The 25,800-nt window shown below is 32.9% G+C and overlaps 1 protein-coding gene across 1 annotated transcript; it reads right to left on the bottom strand.

The window, feature by feature from the left end:
- Positions 1-21,651: 21,651 nt before the first annotated feature.
- On the bottom strand, positions 21,652-24,255 carry LOC100259656 (laccase-14). The gene is made up of 6 exons (XM_010666755.3): positions 24,119-24,255; positions 23,657-23,808; positions 23,321-23,565; positions 23,060-23,188; positions 22,007-22,948; positions 21,652-21,895 (listed from the first exon to the last, which is right to left on the bottom strand). Exons 1-6 carry the CDS (start codon positions 24,209-24,211, stop codon positions 21,765-21,767), a joined length of 1,692 nt encoding a protein of 563 aa, XP_010665057.1. The 5' UTR covers positions 24,212-24,255; the 3' UTR covers positions 21,652-21,764.
- Positions 24,256-25,800: the final 1,545 nt, after the last annotated feature.

The raw sequence follows: 25,800 nt of genomic DNA, 5'->3' as shown, positions 1-25,800 counted from the left end.
TCTTGAAGGACAGTTGCTCTTATAATCGAAGCTGTAGAGCAAAATTCAGGTCTTTTTCCTGGCAGATTCTCGGAACGATGGACCAACGCATGTCTTTAATGTTGATGGCGTGGTCAGGACTGCGTGCGCCATGTTTAGAACCCGACGTCCTCAAAGAAGCCTTCATCATCTGTTTCAAATGACACGAGACGTAACTTTTGCTCTACATGCCCAGTTTCCAACTAATAAGTGTACCAAACGGCAAGTGCGAAGTGGGGTCTGATCCTTTAAAACTTGGTATTCAGGCTGTTAAGGGATTGAACCATAACATCAGATTCCCGTTCCTGAACGAGCCTCGCAGTGTGTGGCCTTCTGGTTCATCGTCTTATCCTTGGATGCAGCAAGAAACGATAATTCTGGTTGCTTCGAACAAAAGAACTGATGAAAAATGTTTTTCAGGAATCGAACTCAGTTTACAGAAGGATGGAACTCACAACTTTTGAGGAAATTTCCAAGATGCCTGAGAGTTGCATGGAAGACACAAAAGGAGCCACAATGGATACACAGAGATGGTTCCCCAACTACATGGGCCCCTGCTTTTGCATCGTTCGCATGGTCATTTTGGTGTGTTATTGATCAATTTTGCCCATCTCCAGCTTTAGTACACTCAGCGCCTTGCAGCCTCCATCATTCATGCTCTATTGGGCCTCATAAACCGTGCAGCATCAGTGACACCCCAGCCTCACCCCTACAGGGCCATGCATGGCCACCTCCCTAGGCCCATTTTTCACTGCCCATACCTGCATGCATGTCTTCAAAACTGATTTTTTTTTAAAAAAAAAAAATCTAGTTTTCAAATGATTTAATTCTCAACTCCTCATCCCTCCTTAATGTTTAGGTTCAGAAAAATTCCATTTTTAATAAAATTTTGCTACCATTTTTCTTTTTGGCAAGCAATTTTCACATTTCCTCTGATTTTTAAAATGCTTTAAAATAAGCAAGAATTAAATTTCATAATTCCAAGTGATGGAATTTAGGGAATTGATTCATGCAAAAATAAAAAATAAATTGGGCTTTGGTGGGGGCCCAACATTGGTGATGTTTTCTTTAAAAATAAATCTGAGTGGAGTGTGATATCTAATAATTTCTTACTATGTTTAGTAACATATGTGACATACTTTGTCTCCATTATTGTGCACTAACCCCAATTCATGATAGCGTATTAGTGCTTGCTGCTAAAGTACGCATACATACTCACTTCGACCATTCTCTCTGTATTGTTATGAATCTCATGCGTATAACATCATTTTGGTATCTCTTGATCTATTAGTCAATTACCATGTCTGCTTCATCTCATTAGTAGAGACCCATTTTTAGGGACTTAGAGGGGTGCTACAGTCTTTATCGTACCTACCCAATAAGTAACCTGACCCTTGAACCCATATTTGGTTTTTCATAAGTCACCTTTTTTAAACAAAGAGTCACACTTATGATTTTCTTTCTTATTTTGTTTACCCTTTAAAAATAAAACAAAAATAAGTGGCGACTCCAAGTCATTTTCTTAATAAATAAATCTTTTTCAAATAAAAAACAAGTTCATCATCGAGTGGAAGCGCATGAGTAGAAATGCGGGGTCCATAAATAGATATAGAAATATCAAATTTTTACTCTCTAAATTGTATACATTTATACATCCTTCATTTTTCTATTGGGCATAACTCTCAACATTCTTGAAAAGAAATTAAGAGTTCAAAAAAATGTATCAATAAGTTTCTAATTTGAAGAATAACCACACATAAATATTTAAGATTATGAGGATTTAAAGAAAAGTAAAATAAATTATTAAAAAAATCAATAAATAAATTAACAAATAAAATTTTAAATAATAATAATTTAATGTGAATTGAGAAGAAAAATTATTAGTCTCTCAAACAAAACTATTTAAAATTAAAAAATAGAAAAATAAATTAGGTTTAATCGAAGAAAGTTGGGATGAGGAAAGTTATTTGTAATAAATAGTAACTACATTTAGTGAGAAATAAAAAATTAATAATGAAACCATTTTTTACTTCTATGCACTTTCTTTCTCTTTCTAAATTTTTTTTCTAATTTGAAATTTAAGCACATACCATACCAATATCTGTATCTATGTCACTTCATATCTATTACCAATAATCTAAACTTGATAGAAAATTTTGAAAAATCAAGTGTGTGTAGGAGTTTTCTTCTCTAAAATACCTTTTTCACATATTAAAAATTGCTCATATGTCCTATATATAAAAAATATTTTTGTAAATTTTTCCTTCCTTAACATACTCTTTCTCATATTAAAAAATATTTTCATGCATTATATATTTCTTTGATATTTTTAATATATATAATTTTTTCCTTATTAATTATCCTAAACTCTAAACCATCTATTTTTCTCTCAACATTCCTTTTCCATATTTTGCTTTGATATATAACATTCTTTATATATATATATAAAGAATTCTAAATCATTTATTTATTTATTAATTACTTTGGAACTTTATTTACCTTTTTTTAAAATCTAAACGTTCTCTTTTCATATTTCATTAATACATTATTCTTTTTAATTCTAATAAAATTTCAATTCAATATAAATTTTATAATATTATAAAAAATTTAGAATTCATTTAGCGGTGATTCTTAAAAATGTTTTTAACCTAAAAATTGTTTTTGAAAAAAAAATATCTAAGACCCTTTTTAAAAAGGGTTTTTGAGAATGTTTTTGTTGAAAAAATATTTGTTTAAAAACCTAAAATGATTTTAACCTACTTTTAATATTATTAATATGTTATTATATCTAATGTTTTATTTTAAATCATTCTACATGTTTGTATAGTTATTTTTTAAAACAACTCCCATAAAACAAGTGAAAACAAACATAAAACAACTAAAAGATGTAATTTAAAAACACCTATTTTTCTATTATGGGAGTCAAACGTGTTTTTTTTTTATATTCTAAAAGAACACTAAATAAAAAATCTCAAAACAAAGTGTTTATAATATATAGATTTGGGGATTATGTTGTCCTCTTAAACCAAACATTAGATAGAAAATTGTAAAGGTTGAAGTTGAATAGGTCAAATAGTACATTAATAAGATGTTTAGTAAGAATATACTTTTTTCTTTCTTTCTTTCTTTCTTTCTTTCTTTCTTTCCTTTTTTTTTTTTTTTTTGGCAAACAATTTGTAATTTTGAATTGAATTTCTTAAATTTTAATCCAAGAGATTTTGGAGAAAAAAAAGATTTAAATGAAGAAGAAGAGGGTAACAATAGTGTGTTTTCATATATTAATAATAACAACAACAAAAAAACTAAACAAAAACATCCCACTGAAATAATAATATAATCAAAGTTATTATTTATTAACTTTATTGATATTATAGATCGATATTATTCTTATTATACCCATATACACATATGATCAACAATAACAATGACAAACATGATGACCACTAGATAATTTTTTGCACCAACCACCCTTTGAACAATCTGTGATACAATATGTCCAACATTTTCCACCATTTGGATTATCATCTTTGCCAGGAGCACAATGTCCAAGTTCTGGGTGATCCTTACAACACCTTCCATCTTGTTGACTAACCACTTCCTTGCAAACTGAAAACATGAATAACAAAACTCATCAATATAACATGCATTATAATCAATTGACTTATTAGTGTCATTCCTAAAATTTGTTACATAAATATTTCTAGAACTTATTTTCTACAAATGCACATACATATATACATCATCAATTATTAAAAAATATTTATTTTAATACAATTTTGTTTTCTACATGTTTTCTAGGTAAAATTAATATGAAATATATCTTCATTGAATAATCATATCTAATGGAAATCATATGAAAATTATTCAATAAACGGAATCTATAATTTTGAAATCAAAGATTTAAAAATCATTCTATTATAATATTATAATATGCTTTGCATAATTTGTATTGAAATAAAAAATATTAAAAAGCCTAAACTTACAATTAAAATAATGGAAGTTTGAAAGATGGATAAAAGAAAAATTATTTATATAAGTGGTATATATAAAAACCAACCTAGGGACAATATGACAACCATTGCAAGAAAAAATGACCCAAAACTCCTTGATTTGGCCATCTCTTTTGCCTTAAAATTTTGGTTGTAGTTTTTCACTAAAATTTGAGTGTGAACCACTAAAAAACTTGAAAGAAAGATGAAGAGGAAGGTGCTGAAAAGAGACAAGTTTTTTGAAAATTATTCTCACATCTCTTTTTTTCTTATAGGTGATTCTCTACTTATATGTATTGAACGTTACAACCTTATATCAAAACTAACTATAATTAATGGTTTAATATGCTGAAAAATCTCAATTATGACGAGATTCCACGACTTTAGGAAGACTTACCATAAGTAAAGAATATCATTTAAAAGGAAAGAGAAGACTAACCAAAAGAAATTCAATCTTAAAAAAAATATTAATTTCAATCAACTTTGTAAAGTCAATATAAAATATTTAACTAAAAAGAGAATTAATTTTAATATTCAAAAAGGAAATACTTTACATGCTAATACGATGGTTTCTCTTAATTGCCTATTTTAAATTCTAAAGTTTCTCTTTTTATGTTTCATTAATACATTATATTTTTAAATATAATTGTAGACCCCCCATTTGGGTGCTATTTCATGCAGCTCATTCTGGCCACGTGTCACTCACGGATTAGTCAATATAGGATCAAAATAGTGGAGTTGATGGACCAATTAGGGGAAGACACCTGTAAAGGTAAAGAAGGTTCTAGAAGGAGAATCTGCAGGCCGTTGTCTTGAGGAGCGGATGAGAGAGAGGAAGGGAGGCTGCAGAGTAGTGGTGCAAGGGAAGGTGGCTGTCTCTGCAGATATGGTTAGAAGGGCAAATCCGGGAGGAAAGAAAGAGGGATATTTTTGGATAGCAGGTTGCTTTTTGAAGGAGGATAGTTTTCCATTAGAGAGAAGATACCTGAGAGAGGCTAAGGAGTCCAGAGGGGGTGACTGGGAGAGGGATAGAGAGAGCTTGAAGGGCAAGTTTTTCTGGCTAAGTGAAGACACCAAACAGGAGTAACGAGGGCAGACTGCTTTTGGTAGGGAGAGATACTTGAGAGAGGAGGTGCTTTTTGAGGCTCGGCTGGAGGTATTTTAGAGGCAGAGAGACGTTTGAGGAGAGATTTTTCTAGAGATTGGTTGCTGAAGATAAGCATTTTCAGGTACTTTCATTGTGGTTTCCCATTAGCTTCTACTGGTATACTTTTCTGTTCAGTTTCTGCTGATTTTTGGATGATATTTGTTGCTTGGGGTGAGTATATTCATATTTTGCTAATGGGTTTTTGTTGAAGTTTAGTTTGCTTTGTTATGATTTCCTCATGAGACATGTTGTACCTCTGTTTTACCTCTTATTTGATGCTCATTTGATCTCATCCACCCAACATCTGAGTTCATGGACCGATAGATGAAATGAGGCTTATATTGGGCTCATTTGACTCTCATTATTTTGATGCTCTGTTTTTTTTTATGCTTGCACCCTTGCTATCTACTCTCTGTTCCCGGTGACTATTTGTGCTCCGGAGGGGAAGTACTTTGCTGTTACGATCATGAGAGACATTAAGGAGAGTGAGATTCATATGTGAGCATTTGGTGAGGCTCCGTAGGCCAAAGCAGAGGATGAATGAATGAAGATTCTGGATGATGTGGGAAACAGTTGAAAGCGTTCTCCGATTGGTTTTTCCAAACCAAGGTGGCTAGTAATTTAGAAGCCATTTTCCAGCTGCTACATACGAATATGCACTTTTGGAAAGAGGAGGTTGTTTTCATTCAGAGATGCTGGTTCGAGGAGGTATTTGGAAGAGGAAGATTGGTTTAAAGAGCCAGCTGCCCAAGGGAAAATCACTGATGGTATGCGGGCTCTCAAGCTCTTGTGCATCACTGGGCTCATATGGAGGTTCTACCTTGGCGAGGAAAACTGTTGTTTGGGAACTCTAGGTTGTTTCATTCTAAACTATTTTCAAGCTTATCATGTCTGCATGTATTATTACATCTTGGGACTGTAAGGTTTGTGGCAAAGTAAAAACAAGCAAAGCTGTCTTCGAACGACGCCGGCGGCTTGCCGCAGGCGGCGAAACGCCTCCGCTATCACCGGAATCTTGAGGAACTTGCTTCTCAGAACGAACTGGTGCAGCCACCAACAGTTTAAGAGACGCACTTAACTTGTCTCCTAGAGATATTGGCAAGCATAACAGCAGGTATCTGCATGGGCTTTCAGAGGGCCCAATGACCAACAACCAGCTGGATCAATGGGGCTCTATCTAACCTCATCTCCAGCAGGCCTTCCAGAGTTCTGGTTTTGAACATCCAAACTCTGATCATCCACACCAACTTCAGTCATCACAGCCGAGCCCTAGTCCCTCAAGATAGCAGCAGTCTGGCAGTTTCCTGAACTTTATGACCAGTTAAATTCTCCTCAATTGGAGCGAATTGCTGTTCTTGATGCACACGCTTGTAAGATAAAATGCATTCTCTGGTGGCCATCTGGAAGGCATGATAAGTGGTCAGCATTGATGATGAAAATCTATTCTTGTGGAGCTTAGACTCTTCAAGGAATGCTGCACAGGTAATATCAAAAGAAGTCGGCTGGAAATCTGCATTACTTATCTGGGATATGCATATGGGATCTTAGGATACCAAAGGTTCTAGTCAAAGAGCTTCCTGGACATACACACTGGACATGGACTGTGAAATGCAATCCAGAATATGGACTGATTCCGAGTGCAAGAACAGATTCATCTGTCAATTTGTGGTTGGCTTCTACGTCTAATAATGTTGACTTGAGCATAGGGAACTATGAAGAACTCTTTGGTGTTATTTTTTGGGGTTTAATCCATCTCTCCTTGGATTAACTATATTGGCACGGGGTAACTCAATGGGTAATCACGTTAACACTCTGGACTCTAGATTCTGGGCCTGATCTTCACTGGAAACATTATCTTTGCCCTTGCTTTGACGGGTCCTGTACGTCATGTTGACAAAGACCTCCTTGGGTGGTGATTATGTGAATGAAAAATCAAATCTGGAAGGCTAAATGGTCGGCCAAAGAAGTTTCATATAAACATGGGTTCCAATGCCAATGGATACGCAGATTATTTGCTTGGAGTTTCTGAAAAGCCTAGTGAAAAACGAGGTGTTGATTACAGCTCCTTGCATGGTCATGCATGGCACCCACCATGTCCTTCTCTCTACACCACATGCTTTTCACAACTCCTTCGCACCGTACCCATACTCCTATTGCCACATCATCCCAGCACCTAACCCCTATACCCATGTCTCTGAACCTCCCCTCATCTCTACATATCCATCACCCCACCATCTATCCCATGCAAACTCACCACCTTCACGTACTCATCCCTCACTCATGCACCCATGGCTGCCATTCACAATCACCGTATCCATCACCGGTCGTGCTAATCACTTCATACCCATTTCATTCCCCATGCATGCACCCATCACACCCATTCCACATTACCACCTTTTCTCTCTCTTCAAACTCTTCCATACCCATTTTCCAACTCCACCAGTCAGCCTATTTCTCTCATAGTTTCACCATCTCTCCCATTGGTCCCGGTCATGCATGAATTCATACCTATATATCTCCATGAACCACTCCGCTAGCTGCTCCCTATATCCATATCCCCCATGGTACCCACAGAACCCCTCAAGCCCACTTCATCTCACCATCATTCCACCATCCATACTCATTATGCCTAGCCTGCTTCACCCAATTTCCTGACCAAGACACTCAGTCCACAGTCATCACCGCCGCGACGTAGGGTAGCGTGCTGCTCAGAAATGCTCACCACTGCCATTGTCGTTGAGGGCGACATGTTGACCATTATGCCATTGTTTGAGCCACTTTATTACTGTTTCTGACTGGAAGGAGGACGAGCGTATGACTGAAGATATGTTCTACCATGGATTTTGCCTTATTGATTTCAGGGTGATGGATGACTGCTTGAAGGAAACTACTGGAGTTTACTATGTGTTTAACTTTGCTGCTGGTATGGGAGGAATGGAGTTCATTCTGTGCAATCATTCTATGTACAGTAACGCAACGACCAGTTTCAGCGTACTAGAGGCTTCCAGGATCCATGAGGTTTTATCACCGGAATGAAACGATGAGAGGTTACGCAAACTGAATGAGTATTTCTTGGCATTTCTGAGGTGATTACGGGGGGTGATAGAATCATTTTCTTCTGGTAATTTGGAGGACTTTCAATCACGACCAGCGCAGCCAGAGTGGTATATGTTCTGTCAAGAGAGGGAAGGATTCCTTTTTCATCCATATGGCGAAAAGTTCACCTAAAGCATAAGGTTCCTTCAAATGCAGTGTGGCTTTGTGCATTCATCTGCATTCTTCTTGGGTTCCCAATCTTGAAAGTTGATCTTTACTGCTATGACTTCAATACGCACAATTGGACGAGTGGGTGGTTATACAGTTCCAATCTTTACAAGAATGGTGATGGCTGAGAAGAACTTCAAACTAGGGCCACTTTATTTGGGCAAAGCGAGAAGACCAGTTTGTTTGGAAATGGTTCAGGGATCAAAACATAGAGGGAAAAGGTGGAATTGCACCCACAGTTGAAGAATTGGCTGGAGCTTTGAAAAGTCACGACCTCTTTACATGTATTGGCCATGGAAGTGGGGCACAGTATATTCCCAGGCATGAGGTTCAGAAACTGGAAAATCGTGCTGCTGCTCTCCTAATGGGATGCAGTAGTGGATCATCATTGCCTCCAAATGGGAAATACACTCCACAGGGTACTCATCTTTCCTATCTATCAGCTGGTTTCCTTGTTATAGTTGCCAATCTATGGGAAGTGACAGACAATGATATTGACCGATTTGATAAGGCCAATCTTGATGCTTAGTTGAGAGAAGGGATCATCTCCTTCTGTGCCTTGTACCCAGTGCCGTTTGGTTGCTGAATTGGAGTCCCTGAGCATAACTGGTGCTAAAGGAAATGCTAAGAAGAAAATTCCAATGAAGAGCAAGGTCAACGTTACAAGTTTGGGTACAGTCAATGTGGATTTCAGACCATGACAACAAGCTGTTTGTCAAACAAAATGACTCAGGAGTCCGTTCGTCACCTACTCCAAACCACCTGCTGCATGGTTTGCATGGCCACCTTTGGGCCATGTGGCATTCTTGATTTTCTTCTTATTTGATTTTTGAAAATGATTTCTCAAATCCCCCTTTGTAAATATTTTTCTCAAATCCTGATTTTCAAATAATCCAAATTTTCCCATTTTCCATCCTTAGGGTTTTTAGATGCCAACATCTCATTTTTAATAAAATTTGGTCGCCTTTTTCTCTTTGGCGAGCCACTTTCGAATTTTCTTTGATTTTCAAAATGTTTTAAAATAAGCAAGAATCAAATTTTGTAATTCCTAATGATGGAATTTACGGATTTGGTTTATGCAAAATAAACGGGCTTTAGTGGGGGCCCCACATATGTGATTTATGATTGATCGATTGATTGGTTGATTTGATTGCTATTCATATCTGATTTATTCTGCTCTATGATACACATGTGACTATTCCTTAATTGTGCACTAATCTCACTTCTTGATATCGCATTGAAGATCGTTGCCCAGGTACGCATCTGTTCTTATTCTGGTCTTACTATATGCATGTTTCGATACTCATATGTGCATGATTGATTTGAATATTTATTGATTTCCTCATCATCGTCATGTTAGCTTCATTCTATTAGTAGAGACCCGACTCTAGGGACTTAGAGGGGTGCTACGGTCTTTACCGTACCTTCCCAATAAGCAACCTGACCCCGAACCCGATCCGGTTTTTCGTAGATCGTCTTTTCCAAAATAAGGAGTCACACTTAGGGTTTTTCTTTCTTATTTTTGTTTACCCTTTAAAAATAAAACAAAAATAAGTGGCGATTCCAAGTCATTTTCTTGATCAATAAAAATCAATTTTTCAAAGTAAAAATCGAGTTTCGCCATCGAGTGGGAAACGCATTGAAGCCGAAATGCGAGGTCCACAATAATATAATTTTAATTCAATTTAAATTTTATAATATTGTCAAAATTTATAATAAGTCGGCTTAAATAATAAAGTCTTTCAAAGCAAATAGTTAGATAAAACTATATTTTATCCAAAAAACTATTAAACAATATATAATTTGGTATAAAGATAAAAGATTTTCAAATTTTCAAAATTGAAACCAAAGAAAACCTACATAAGAAAATTATTTAACAAAATTTCAAATATAAAATTATAAAAATTTCGTTCTATTAGAAACATTTCATACTAAAACAAAACACTTTTACATATATTGAGATAATGAAAAATATATTAGGATAATAATTATATGAAAAAAAATGAAGAGAAAAAAAAATACAAAAAAGGGAAAAGTAAGTTCGAATATTAAATAGGTCTTAACGAAGATTTTATTTTATTTTATTTTATTTTTTTCTATTTTATGGAAATATTAATATATTATAATATAGTTTTCCTTTATTATAATAAAAAAAAATATTATAATAATTTAATTCAACTTTAATATATTTTATACTTAAAATAAAAATATGGTAAATTTGATTTGATGGTAAATTTTTATTTTTCCCATATTTTATGTTAACACGTTTTAGTAACAAAGACAAATAGGATAAGAATAAAACTTTGTGTCTTTTTTGTCTGCCACCCATGGTTTGAAATATGGTAAACAATATTTGGATTTTTTACAGATATATTGAAAATATCATAATAGATACTATCAAAATTTAGATAGAATTTATTATTTTTATTTTTATTTTAATAATATATAAATATATATATTTATTATGTCACCAGTTCGACAGCGGTTCGACCGTTGGTTCGACCAATGAATCGTGAATTGGTAACTTTTTCGATTCAATGATTGGTCCGGTTCTGAAAACATTACATTTTAAATTTATTTTGTAAATGTAATTGATATAAATATTGTTATGAAGATAAATATTTATATGTTATGATATATTGGTCTTAATATATAATTTATTTTTTATCTTATCAAATTATTTTTTATTTATAAAATATTAGAACTTTATTATTATCATTATTACTTATATTTTAATTTTTTTAAATAAATTTATATTTTAAATATTTTAAAATAAAAACATTCAAAATTGAAAGGATAAATATAAAAAATTTAAAAGTGAAGTGATAGTAATTTTTTATAATAAGATTAATAAGATAAATTATGATACATTTAATATTAAAATTATAATTTATTTAATTCAAATACATATAATAGTGTGAAATAAATAATGATACATATATGATTTTTTTTAATATTTATGTTTTTAATATTTAATTATCATATAAATAATATAAAAAAAGACTTATTAAAAAAATTATAATATTGATTTTATATTTTTATTAATCAATTAAATATAATTTAAAATAAAATAATTAGAATTAGATTTTTTTAATGATGAACCTTAACAAATTTAAATTAAATATATATTATGAAAAAGTATCATAGTCCAATGGTAGCAAGATTGAACCCAAGCCACGGTTTTGATTTAATGATTTAATAAAAATTAAGATGGATAATTAATAATTAATAATTAATAATTATTTATATGGAGGAAAATTGTTCTCATGATTTGTTTCCTTTTATATATATTAAATCTAAAACTCAAAAAGGCCACCCACTTCTCTCACTCTAGGCATCAAGAAGTCCTTTTGTGAAGTTGCCCTCCGGAGACGAGAGAATCCCTAAAAAGGCCCTATTTTCCTCTGCCACTCTCAATCCTCGCAGGTACTAATCTAATCATGTTATTATTATTATTATTATTATTTTGCAACCCCCATTTGATTTCCGGAAAAATTCATTCTCTTTTGATTTCTGAGAAAATCCATGCAAAACCCCCCAAGGAAAACCAAAAAAATTGCATTTTTTTTTCTCACCGTGTTTTCTGGATCTGTTCTAGGGGTCTCGTTGCTTTTATGCCATTGGATTTAAATTTCAATAACCCTAAATCCACGATTTTTGAGCTAGGCTGAAGAACACAACCTTTGCTTGCAAATCATGATCAGATTACCAAATAGCATCTTATTTGTTTTTTAAAAAAAAGAATTGGACAGATTTTGTATCCTTTGCGTGGGCTGGACAGGTAGGAAATATCGGGAAATTTCCCGAAAAATCTGTAAAAATATCGATAAATACCGAAAATATTGTTGATATTTCCAAAAAATTACTGAAATAATCGATGACGAATATCGTGTCGGAGCCAGCCGACAAGCGAAATTTCTGAGAAATATTGTCAAATTTTTCGATATTTCTTTACTTAAAATTATTATTTTTAAAATAACACATACTTTTAAAATAGAATAATAAATAATAAATATATTCTTTAGTGAAGAAAGATTTTAAGGTGCATCGTCCAAAGGAACTTTAGCTCAAATTAATCATTTGAGCAAATAAAATATAAGTTTTTAAAATTGTTGTTTAAACCAAACTATTTTATTTTAAAAAATTAATTTAAAATATTATTTTGAAAAGTTGATTTTTAAAAATAAAAAATAAAAACCCTAGTTTTAAATTTAAATTAGAACCAAAACTCCTTATTGAGACTTATTCCAAACTGAATAATTTTTCATTTATATTTACATTTTGAGTTTGATAGTATTTGTTATATCATATATTAGATAGAGGAAAAAATTTAAAATTAATGAAGTTATATATGTATGAGTTTATTAATTATGTAGACATGTTTTAAAACTGAGGGTACAAGCTTTATACTCTATATTTGCAAATAAAATTAGATATTGTATTTTTTTTAATAAGTTTTTTTATATCTTCCTTACTTATAGTTATTAAATGGAAAAAATACTTATAAAAAAATGAGGAAAAAAAATTGAAAATAAAATTATGAATATTTTTAAATAAAAATAATCATACACAAATTATATGGATAATCACTTTATGATTAAATATGTTTGAAAATTTTACAATTTTTATGAAAGGTTAAAAATATTATCATGCATATCAATTTTCATCCCATTGTTATATATATATATATATATTCAAATTTCCATATTAGGTAGGTGACAAACTCTAGAACAATTATGTTTATGGCATACCGAAATATTTTTCCCATCACCCGTTTTACCCAAAATCCTTTTATACCACACTCAACATCAAACATTGAGTTTGTTGACAAATCCTTAAAATCATGTGAGATTTGATTAATTGAATTAGTCTAGAATTCAAAATTATCTCGGAATGCATTTGTTTCTCCTTTGTATACAATTATTTTAAAAAAAAATTAATTTAATTAACCTCACTAAGATAAATAAATAATAAAAATGAGAGAAAGAAGGATGGCAACTTTACATGGATGAATTTTATAAAACAAAAAATTATAGGTATTAAATGAATGAGAGAGAAAGGAAAATTCCATGGATTTGAGAATTTTGTTGTCCTTTTAAACCAAACATGCAAAGATAAGTCAAGTTAACCAATGCTTGATTATATTTTATTTATTATTTTCTACAAACAATTCATATCTTTGAATTAAATTTCTAATACTTTAATTGGATGGATAATAATATCTAAATAAAAAAGAGACTAAATAATAGTGATAACAACAATACCAACTAGGACAAAAAACATTCTTGAATACGAAGAAGGTGGTAATTATTAATTAATCATAAATTTTATTGATATTATAGAGGTATTATTGATATTATTTAAAGATAGAGCATATGCATCATTAATAATAACAATGATAAATAGGACCTTATATAATTTTTTGCAAATGCCTCCTTTTGAACATTTCGTTTACAAAATGTCCAACATTTTTCACCATTTGAATCATCATTTTTGCCAAGAACACAATGACCAAGTTCAGGATGATCTTTGCAATATCTTTCATCTTGTTAGCTAACAACTTCCTTACAAACTAAAAACATGAATAACGAAACCCATCAATATGTTACCTTATATAGGAACCAATTTATAATTGCATTTGTGTTGAACGTTGTTTTCTTGCATTTTAGGCAAAAGATTTTAGAAATTACGAAACGTTACAAAACTAACTTCAATATATATATATATCAAAACTTGTTTTTTTATGGTATCAGTCATAAAAAGCTTCAATAAGCAAACATAAAATCTAGCATTATTCCTATATATATATATATATATATATATATATATATGAAAAATACAACACGTTATTCATTCAAATCTTATTCTTTTATGGTGTTAGAGCCATAAAAAGTTTCAACAAGCAAACACAAAATCTAGAATTATTCTTTTTTTTTTTTTCAACAATGGTTCAACCTCAAAACAACCCTATTATCATTAACGTTTTTCCACTGACTCAAAACCTAATCGCCATTGTAATAATAGATTCGAATTAGAATTTATTCGAGTCAATATGTTTAACTTTTTAACTTAACCTGTTTATAATTTAATTGGTCTTTTAAACAAGTCAAATATGATTCAACGGATTATGCCTATAAATAGGTTAATCAACATGATTATTATATAGGTCAATTCGTGTTATATAAGTCAATTGGAAAATAATCTATTATTAAATGGTTTATATAAATACAAATTTAATCCAAACACGATTAATCAATCAATGAAAAATGTGTCGAATTCTAATTATATCAATCTTTCCCTGCCCTAATAATTTCCAAAATCAATCCCTTTAATCTAGCATTAATGTGTAGATTTGTGTGGGAATTAGAGAGGAAATGAGGGAAGAAAAAACACATGAAGAATGAGTGGAATGTTTGGTTGCTTAAGGCTAGATGTGATAGGAGTTTGGGGAAGAGGAGATCCGAGTAGGTCATATGTGGTCTCCCATTTGGGTTTTCTACTAACAAAAGAGCGCCACTACAACAACCACTTTCCTGCCCTAATTTATGTTCCATACTTAGGTACGTTATTAATTCTCCATCGGGCTTGCAACTGTATTGTCAGTAGTGATGAGAATCAACAAGCATTCAAGGATCCATTACATGTTCTAGTTGGGTCTATTACTAAAGCAAGATCCAAGAAGATCAAAGAAGCACTTAATCGGCTAATTCAAGAGATTTGGGCTGATTCTAATGCAAGACATTCCAAGCTTGGCCCAAAGGAAGATAAAAGTGTAATAAATTTAATCCAAGCTATTGAGGGCTAATCTGGCTTGATTGGGCGTGATTGGCGTGGATTAATGACTGATTAACTTTCCAGCTCCATATCAGTTAATAGACATTTTTCCTATTCTAAAGCTTATAATTTCAGGCCAAATTAGCCTTAATTTTAGGCTTTTATTATTTAGAATGTTTTTAAGCTATTTTCTTATTTTGGATCTGCTAATTTCAGACCAAATCAACTTTAATTTAGAGTTTTGATATTTAGTAGGTTTTTTTTCAGTCATGACATATAAATAGCATGCACTCATTGTAATGGAGGATGATTGAATAAAAAATTAGAAAAGGTGAGGCTTTGCTCTTCTTTTGGTTCTTCAAAAACTGTGAACTTATCAGGGATTCTTCCATGTGGCGTTCAAACTTTATACATTCGGTTCATGATTCCATTGTAATTATTGGGTCAATGTCTGTTACTTATACTTTTGGTTCGCGTTTCACTTATAAACGTTGGGTCAGGGTTCTATCAAAAATCTATATTTTGGCTTTCTTGGGCAATTATTCCAACACTGTTTGTTGGGTCTTAAAGCGTGTCGATTGAGGTTCGTATCATTTGGTATCAAAGCACAAGTTCTAAAATCAGTTTTCTATCCCTTTATCTTTTGTTTCCTGTTATCATCCTATCTTGTTCCTTTTGTGTTCTTTATTCCTCATTCTTATTTTGTGATGTGTACTAGGTTAAAATCGTGCACCAAGCTCCAAAAAAAAAAAAAAAAAAAAGAGAGAGATTTTAGAAAAGAAATAGAAAACAGCAAAATATATATATATATATATATATATATATATATATATATATATATATATATATATATATATATATATATATTGTGTGTAGTTTCAATTCTCTCAAATCAAAATATTATTTTCTTTTGTCATCTTCCTTTGATTTAGTGTTTCTGTCATATTTTCTTGCCATTGGTATTAGTTTAAATACTACAAGTTGAATTTCTTGATCAAGTTTATTAGTTTAAGCATAATTGAAAAGGGGAAGCTACGAGTGGAAAAAATGCAAGAGAGTGTGAGACTAATATCGAGAAAAAGCCAATTTAAGAGTGAAACACGAGTGTGAGTGATATAATTTGAGTACAAACACGTGAGGGAGTGTTGTGAGGAATTATTTCTAACATTTCTTTGTAGTTTAAAAAATATGTCTTTCAGGGGCGAAACATCAAATAGGGAAGGATAGGATGAGTCATCCCTCATGTTGTAGGCTATGCAACAATAGTTTGAACACATGAACGTGGTGTTTAATGATATTCGGGATCGGATGTATAGGCAAGACGCTGTTATCGCTTCTTTGAGTGAGAAGCATCCCCAAACAGCCCCTAATACTAGAAGGCAAGGAAGACATGCGCGCGTTGATGATTTTGATGACTACCATGAGGATGAGTTTGAAGATGAAGAAGATCAAGCTTCATTGAACAATGAGGACAGGTTTGCACCAAGGGGGAAAGGCGTGGTATAGGTTTCCGAAGAGATCCAAGATGGCAAGATGGGACTGATAGAAACCTAGGAAACATCAAAATGAAGATACCATCGTTCTAAGGGAAAAATGATCCAGAAGTGTACTTGGAGTGGAAGAAGAAGGTGGAGTTCATCTTTGAGTGTCATAACTACTTTCGAGGATAAAAAGGTAAAACTAGTTGTGATTGAGTTTACTGACTATGCTATGATAAGGTGGGATCAACCAGTGATGAACAGAAGAAGAAACTATGAGAGGCCTATTGAGACATGGAAGGAAATGAAAGCCACCATGAGGAGGCAGTTTGTCCCTAGTCACTACTATAGGGACTTGTATCAGAAATTACAGAGTCTTAGTCAAGGCTATAGGAGTGTGGATGACTATAACAAGGAGATGGAGATTGCCATGATTCAAGCTAATGTAGAGGAGGATAGAGAAGCTACTATGACAAGGTTTCTGAATGAGCTGAATCGAGACATTGCCAATGTGGTGGAGTTACAACACTATGTGGAGTTTGAGGACATGGTGCACATGCCAATAAAGGTGGAACGACAACTTAAAAGGAAAGAAACTCGGTCATTTCAAAATCCAAGCTCTTCTGCTTCATGGAGGTCAAATGGGAGGAAAGATGAAGGGGATGTTTTCAAGTCCAAAACTGAGCCACCAAAAAGGAGAGATGAAGCTCCCAATGTCAACAAAGGTAAAAATGAATCCCAAACTCGTAATCGTGATATTAAGTGTTTTCGTTGTTTGGGAGTAGGTCATATAGGTTCACAATGCCCAAATAAGAGGACCATGATCGCATGTGTTGATGGAGAGGTGGAAACTGAAAGTGAGGAAGATGATGACTAGATGCCATCACTAGATGATGCTTGTGACAATAATGTGGAGTATCCAGTGGAGGGTGAGTCACTTGTGGCTAGGCTTGCTTTAAGTGCCCAAGTTAAAGAGGATGACATGGAACAACAAAGGAAGAATATTTTTCATACCAGATGCCACATCAACAATAAGGTTCAAATTGGAAATAGTACACCCTTAAAGGTCAAACCTTTCACATGTTCACCAATGCTTTTAGGTCATTTAGAATATGGGGTAATCAGTTAAAGTTTAACGATTTAAAAGGTCACAACCATAGATCACTTGTCACCAAGGTCTTATCGCATGCCCATCCATTGAATGAAAGAAAAGAAACAAAACTAAAAAAAATAAAAATAACAATTAATAACAATCTGGGATTTTATTTCACACACATGATACAGTTTTACGAGACATAACTAATTCAACAACATATTTGATTTATTCCTTACACTCGCAATCAAACGGTTGTGAACAAGTCATCTATTTGTAAGGAACTCATAACTTAGATCTTCTATGCAACTCCTAATGTACCTAAGTCATGTACAATGCAAAAGATACAAACAACAATACTCATAAAGTATAATACATGAAATGAGGATAGATAAAAGTGAAACTTGAACATCATTAAATGAATAATGAATTCCATTTTTATTACACCATGTCATGCTTTTAAGGACTCTATCCTAACAATTGATTGAGTCATTATTGATGAAAGTCAGTAGCAATAAGTATTCTTAATAGAGCCATTTGGATTAAGAAAAAACGTTCTCTTAGGTGATCCTGAGGTGTATTCATGTAAACAATGGTTATAATAGTTCCTTAAGTGGAACTTAACATAAGCTCTTAAAAAGCTAAGATATGTCAATTGAACACATAATGACAAATTTTTAACTCAAGGATAGTAGAGATAGTCTTCAAAGGCTGATAGTTTTCACCTTGTTAAACCATAGACATAAGTTCATAGGAAGACTGAACCCAATGGATAGTAGATCATGGACCTGAGCATTTAGTGTCTTGTTGTTATTTACATAGAGTACTAGAGTGCAATTTATTGTATATAGTGGAATGTTGAATCAATTTCACAATTGGATTTTGAGGGAGTTAGTATTGTTTTATGGGTTTTAATGGTTCTCGTTAGAGCTCATATATCTTGATGACATGGTTTATAAGGGTTGAATTGACTCTAGGTTCACTTTTGTACATAAAAGCATTTTGGTAACTATATAAGGTTACACAAGGGTTAGTGCACAAAGTCTTTGGATTTGGTTAATTGATTAATTAGATGACCTTATTATGTTAATTAATCAATTATTACCTAATTTGGACTAGATTAAGTGACCTAAGCCCATGTGGGCTCAAGTCACTTAAGCCTATTTAGCATCCCTATAAATACCCCCTAAGAGTTAGGATTTCCATCACTTTTTCGTCTTCCATCTCCAAGGAAAGAAAGAGACATAGCCTTCATCCTCTCTTCCTCCCCACCAGTTGAGTGTCAAGATTAAAGAAGAGTCATCAAGCAGAAAATCTTAGGTATTCAAGGGACAACGATCTTCATCTTGACCATGTGGAATAGATTTGAGAACATCTAAATCTCAAATATTGTTTTCTATAGCACTTTTTAAATCTTTTTTATGATTAAAAATGTAATTTTCCACTATGCGTAGGATTTGGAAAAGCTTTGGAAGCTTTTGCATGTGCCTAACCTAATTATGGGATAAAAAAACGAAGAGATCTAGGTTTCCCTACAAATAGAGGCTCAACAAAAGGTTATCACGCTTGAATTTATATAAACCATCATAAAGAGTACCAAAACAAATGAAATGATTAAGTTTAAACAAATCGAAACATTCATTCCCAAATTTAAAAGAATATCTATTTGAATCAAATCTTAATTAGAAAACTAAATTTTGGGAAACTGAAGGGACATAAAGAGTATGAAAAAGGTCTAAATGATTTATAGTGTCTAAAATTAAATGATAGGTTCCAATGGATTCAATAAGAGCTTTGACTCGATTCCCTATGAAAATAAACTTTTCATTTGGATTTGTGGTCTAGGTCATAAGGAATCCCTACATCATATTTGAAACATGAGTAGTATAACCAAAATCAATCCACCAAGTATTATAAGGAACTTCAACCAAATTTGTTGGAAACTAAAGCACTAGGCATGCCTTTCTTTTCGAACCATGCCTTATATTTTAGACAATCTTTTTTGTGGATTTAAGCAAATTACACTTTTATCTTTAATGCTCCTTGCTTGCCATTTCCATTCTTCTTTTCAAGTTTCTTTCCAACTCCTTGTTAACTTGTGAGATTACTTAAGTGAATTCCTTGTTTCTTCAGTCTTCCTTCCTCTTGAATAAGCATACTTAAGTTGCAACTCATTTGCATTTCACTTATCCTTAATAGTGTTGTAATTTATTTGTAATGGACCATATTCAAGAGGCAATGAGTTAATGATAAACTGCACAAGGAAATTCTCACTTACTTCCAATCCCAGGGGCCTTAGTTTTGTTACTGTGTTTATCATCTCAATGACATGTTGATGCATGGTACATGAACCATCAAACTTAATGGTGGTCAAAGTACCCATTAATGTACAAAAAAGTGACTTATCGGAAAAATCAAACTGAGAGCGCTCTTCAACAAACTTCATATATTCATTAGTACTTTCAATTTTAGGAATTGTGGACTTGATGTTGTTTGTTATAGTCATTCGCATGAACATTAGGTTTAGTCTATTTGATCTTTCCCAAGCTTTATGGAAAGATCTCTATTCATCACTATTGGAATCAATAATAGCAATTGGTTTCTCAATTTGAAGTGTCAAATCAAGATTCAAAACACTCAAGGTGAAACTAAACTTGTTCACACTATTCAAGAAAATTAAGTTCATTAAATGTTACAACAGACAAAACTTGCAAATGAAGAGGAACAGGCATAGATACTGCAATAAATATAGTGTTCACAAATTAATGCTTTGAGTTACAAACTTAAACACATAGAGAGAGGATTGGTTTATATATATATACCCATTAATCCACTTTCTATTAAAGTGGACAGTTAGTTCTCAATATTTTCTCAAAGCTAACCAATAAGATTTTAGAAAATATTATTTATTTATTAAATCATAATTGATATAAAAACTTGATGGCACATGGGTTACTTCATCAAAATATGCTTAAAGAAATAGCTGCAAAGGAGCCATTGGAGGATCAAGAAGTATTGCAAAATGCCCCAAGAAGTGGAGGAGTACTTAATTTGAACTTGACTTTGTTATTTTTGCAATGAATCATTAGAAGCATTTTGAATAGGAATTAATAATAGAAATTTTTGTCAATAACTTAAATGGATGTTGTATCAGAAACTAATTATGCTTAAGTTATAAATTATTGAGAATCTACTTGGATATAGTAGGGATGACGATAAAAAAAACCCATGGGATGGTTTCCCTATAGGGATCTACCTTTAATAGGGGATGGTCATAATCGAGGATGGGTAAATACATTATTATTGTTGTTGTTGTTGCATAATTTTAAAAAATAATAAGTTATATAATAAGTACTGTTTATTATAATTTTATATTTAAAATTAAAAATTAAAAAACCTAATGGGGATTTCATAACCTTGTTTCGCTTAATCTAAAATAGGGAATGAGACGAGGATGTGAAATAAATTTATAGGGGAGATGGGACAAGAAGCCTTCCGTGACCCTGTGCCCCGTTTACATCTCTAAGTTGATAGTCTAATAATTTTATGTGAAATTAGATTTTAATTGGTTAGAGGAAAACTAAGTCAACTGGTTCAACTTGGATATAGTACACCCTTAAAGGTCAAACCTTTCATCTGTGTTCACCAATGCTTTTAGGTCATTTAGAATATGGGGTAATCAGTTAAAGTTTAATGATTTAAAAGGTCTTATCGCATGCCCATCCATTGAATGAAAGAAAAGAAACAAAAATAAAAAAATAAAAATAACAATTAATAACAATCTGGGATTTTATTTCACACACATGATACAGTTTTACGAGACATAACTAATTCAACAACATATTTGATTTATTCCTTAAACTCGCAATCAAACGGGTGAATTGATAAAGTCCATAACTAATTATTGTCCGGAATTTTCCATAACGAAAGATATAGCTATAGCCAAACTGCGGCCTAAATAATTTCTTCCATCAAGCCCCACAGGGTCGACCACGAGAAACTCAGCAAGGATTCAAGTAACTAGGTGGTTCCAGCATACTAGTTGATGAAGTGGTTCCATTCTTCACAATTAGAACAGTGTCCATGCCCCAGCTAGCATGTCTTTCCAAATGACAATGCATGAACCATACCCCTAAAATAATAAAATTCCATGAGGGTTAATATATATGTATACTGCACATGCATATATATATATATATAGATATGTATGAGTAGTAACGCATTCATAATTATACACATATACCTGGATTATCAGCTCTGAATCTGATGGCAACCCATCCATTCTTGGGGACTCCAACGGTATTGACTTCAGGCGGATCAACCAAATTGTACCTCGTCGGATCAGTGCTATTGTCGAAGTTCCCAGTACCATTTCCAACCACGTAAAAGCTGTACCCATGCAAATGCATTGGATGATTCTCCGCTGCATTCATCACATTAGTCCCTTGGAACACTATCTCCACATTAGAATTATAATCCAACACTTTGACTTTAGTCCCCCGTTCTGGCGTCAATAAAGTATCGGGCAAATCGTCCCCTGTGAAATTGAAATAATAAGGTGGCTCATTTGGGAAATCGGTGTCGTAAACACCGTTAATACCCTTGTAGTACGCCTGTAACACATCGATTGATGGCTCCACGAAACTTATGTTGTTCAAGCTTGAAGCAAGCCTTGAGCCATCGGGCCCATCACATGAATTGTTTACACATGGCAAAGTGTTCATAGAAATTGTGATATACATATGGGTATCCACAGTTTGTGGAACGTCTACTGGGTAGTCTTCGTTGGCTAGGGATCTAAGGCGCACAGTAAAATTGGCTGCTGCGTCAGTGTCTGTATAATTGGGAAGATTGGGAAGTGGAGGTGTTGATGGGGGAGTGTAGTTTCCATTATATTGCACTATTGCAGTTGTGGTAGTATTATCATATGCCCCTACCACAGCATATGCCCTAGATGCCATATAATAGTAACTAGGAGACTGATCCGCCGTGATGAGGACATCCATTGTTTGTCCTGGGGTTATCATGATATAGCTGGTGTTTATGGGCTTAATGTAAGCCCCATCGGTTCCCACAACAGTCAAGCTATGATTTGCAACCATGAAAAACATTTCCTCGTTCATAATAGCATTGATGATGCGAAGAAGATAAGTTTTTCCATAATCAACCATCATTTTGAACGTCCCTGCAACACATGAATTATATATATATTAACCATTTGTGATTGACTTACATCCTATAAATGATCATATCTCTTAGTTCTTATGTACCATGCTGAATATATACATTTAATTACCTTCTGTGGAGCAATCGTAAAGATCTCCTGGTTGGCCATTAATGGTGAAAGCATCGGATTGATTGGGTTCTCCTCCATTTTGAAGAGCAGTTTCAATGATCTCCATCACGTCTCCTTTAAACCATGATGCTATACAGGCGCAACATGAAATTAAGGAAATCCATAACTAGCAGTAATTAAAAATGAAGATAACTCCAGTTTTTCAAATACCATTTATATTAGTTGCTGTATCTAGAAAATACTAATGAAGTAGATATTTACCTAAAACAATGGGAACTTCGTTCTGAGGTTGAGGAAATGGGTAACCTTTTCCCTGTTCAGGAAGAATAATGAGTGGGCCATGGACAGTGGCACGGGACCAGTCGCTGTGGGCATGCCACCAAAGGGTTCCTTCCTCGTCTGACAAAATGATTTCGTAAGTGAAATTCGCCCCTGGTTTGATTGGGCACTGTGTCACGTAGTTTGGTCCATCAGACCATGGATTCCTTGGTTGCTTCACACCATGCCTGACATTTTTAATACATATATATTTTACAATTCAATGTAATTGGAGAACCTCAATTAATATTGAGAGAATTGGGTAGAAAAGAGTCATACCAGTGAATGGTGACATTGTACTTTCCTTCATTTCGAACATTTACGTTGAATCTCTCTCCTCTGTGCCTATATATAGCTGGCCCTGGAAATTCTCCATTGACAGTCAAGATGTCCTTGGTGCTACACAGCCGAGTGTATGAAGTTTCATTGAGCTGCAAAAGGCTTCCCAATCAAAAGACTAATAAAATAAGATGAAGGTTCAGACTCTATTTTCTGTAGAAATTGAACGTGAATTCATTTTATTATTGTCTATTGTTTGGTCTAGCCTATCTCGAGAACAAGCTTGCAACCCAAAGTGGATACTAATTATAAATGGCAATGGGAAAAGGAACATAATAAAATGCTAACAGTGCACCCTGAAGGGTGCAGTACGGATTGTGACCGGTGACCCAACTTCCCAAAGGAGCTCAGAACCTTGGGCCATCTGGCTATGTGGACAACATGGGACGTATCTATACTTACAACCCAGTAAAAGGTAGTGACATTCTGGCTGGCAATGCAGCGTATGAGCACATTCAATAGCAGAAACACCAAGCTCTTCTTCTTTAACTCCATTTTCTCGGGGTATAGGTAAAGAATGAGCCTTCTTTGCCTTCGCTAAACCGGGATATATATGCTTAGTTTTGCAAGAGGGGGCCCTTTATATAGGTTTTCGAGAGTGATTTTAAACGATGAAAAATTAGTTCCCCTCCACCATTCTTTTCACATTTCAATCTCTAGTCAGCTGGTTGCCTTTGGATTAGGATACAGGTAGGACGGGCCTACTGGGCCATCCTATTTGAACTTGGCTAATTTTAAATGGACACGGATACGAACAGTATGAAGAGCTGGCCATGTGGGAGGTAAGAGAATTCATAAACGAGTTGAGTCAATCCATGCATAAAATCATTGCACCTTGTTAAATACTGTTATCTTTTTTCTTTGAATTTTCACATTGCTTCGTTTTAGCTGTAGTTTGTACATAAAATCATGCTGTTTAGTGTTGTGTTTTTTCTTTGAATTCTAAGGACATTGCTTTGTTGATCCAATCCGATTTTTAAATGAGAGAATTCCTTTTATTATTCCTAATGCATGCATGGTTTGAAAAAGACGTACATGGTGAAATAATCATTTTTTAAGATAATGAAAATTGTCAAAAATAACCTTCTCATTAGATAATATTATTGCAACAAATTTGGACACGTAAAAGATTCTTGTTGAACCTGAGTTGTCCCTTAGATAAAAATTAATGTTACTCCTCCAATCTTTGAATCTCAATTACTCAACTTATGTACTTCTTCAACAACTTCTCAACAATTAATTGGCTTTTAATTCTTCATTCCCTTTATATTAATGAAAAATCTGCCTTAATTTATTGTAGCATTGACTTTTCTAATCCATCTTTGATTTTTGTCCGACAATTGATTAATTCAACACCGTACGTACACGCAAATTGACTTTGCCCGTCCGCATCAAACCAAATTCATGCATGGAACACGGAAGGTGATTAGGAATATTTAAATGCCCACGGAATATATTATAAAACATATGAAAGTATAATGCACGCAGTAACATCTTTAGGGAATGATTTAGAGAAAAAAAAAACATATCTGATAACAAAAAAATAATTTTTTGTTTTCTATTTTTAAAAACAGAAAAATAAAATATTTTTAGAGAACATTTTTTAATTTTCATTTGTTTTCTTAAAAACGTTTTAAAAAATAATTATATAGACATATAAAATAATTTAAAGTAAAACATTAAATATAAAAATTATTTTTAAAACATATTTAAAAATATTAAAAATAGGTTAAAAAAATTTTATTTCTAAATAGATTTTTGTTTTACAAAACAATCATTTTCAAAAATTGTTTTTCAAATTTGTTTTCTAAAACAGTTACAACCCATATTATGTTTGGATACATTTTTTGTTTTTTATTTTTAAATAAAAAACTTGTAGAAAAGAAAAGTAACATATTTTGTACAAAAAATGAAGATTTATTTTATATTTTTTAAAATTAATCTAAGAAATTTTAAATTTTGGAATAGTAAAAAAATTTTGATTCCTTAATTTTTTTTAAATAGTTTTTGAAACTACTATTTTTTTTTAACATAAGCCTCTCCAAGTTTTTGTGTCTTATATAAACATCCAAACGATACTAAAT

This window comes from Vitis vinifera, chromosome 18 (genome assembly GCF_030704535.1).
Source record: "Vitis vinifera cultivar Pinot Noir 40024 chromosome 18, ASM3070453v1".
Taxonomy (NCBI): Eukaryota; Viridiplantae; Streptophyta; class Magnoliopsida; order Vitales; family Vitaceae; genus Vitis; species Vitis vinifera.
The sequence above is the reverse complement of the archived record's forward strand: the minus strand, read 5'-3'. Positions and strand labels throughout refer to the sequence as shown.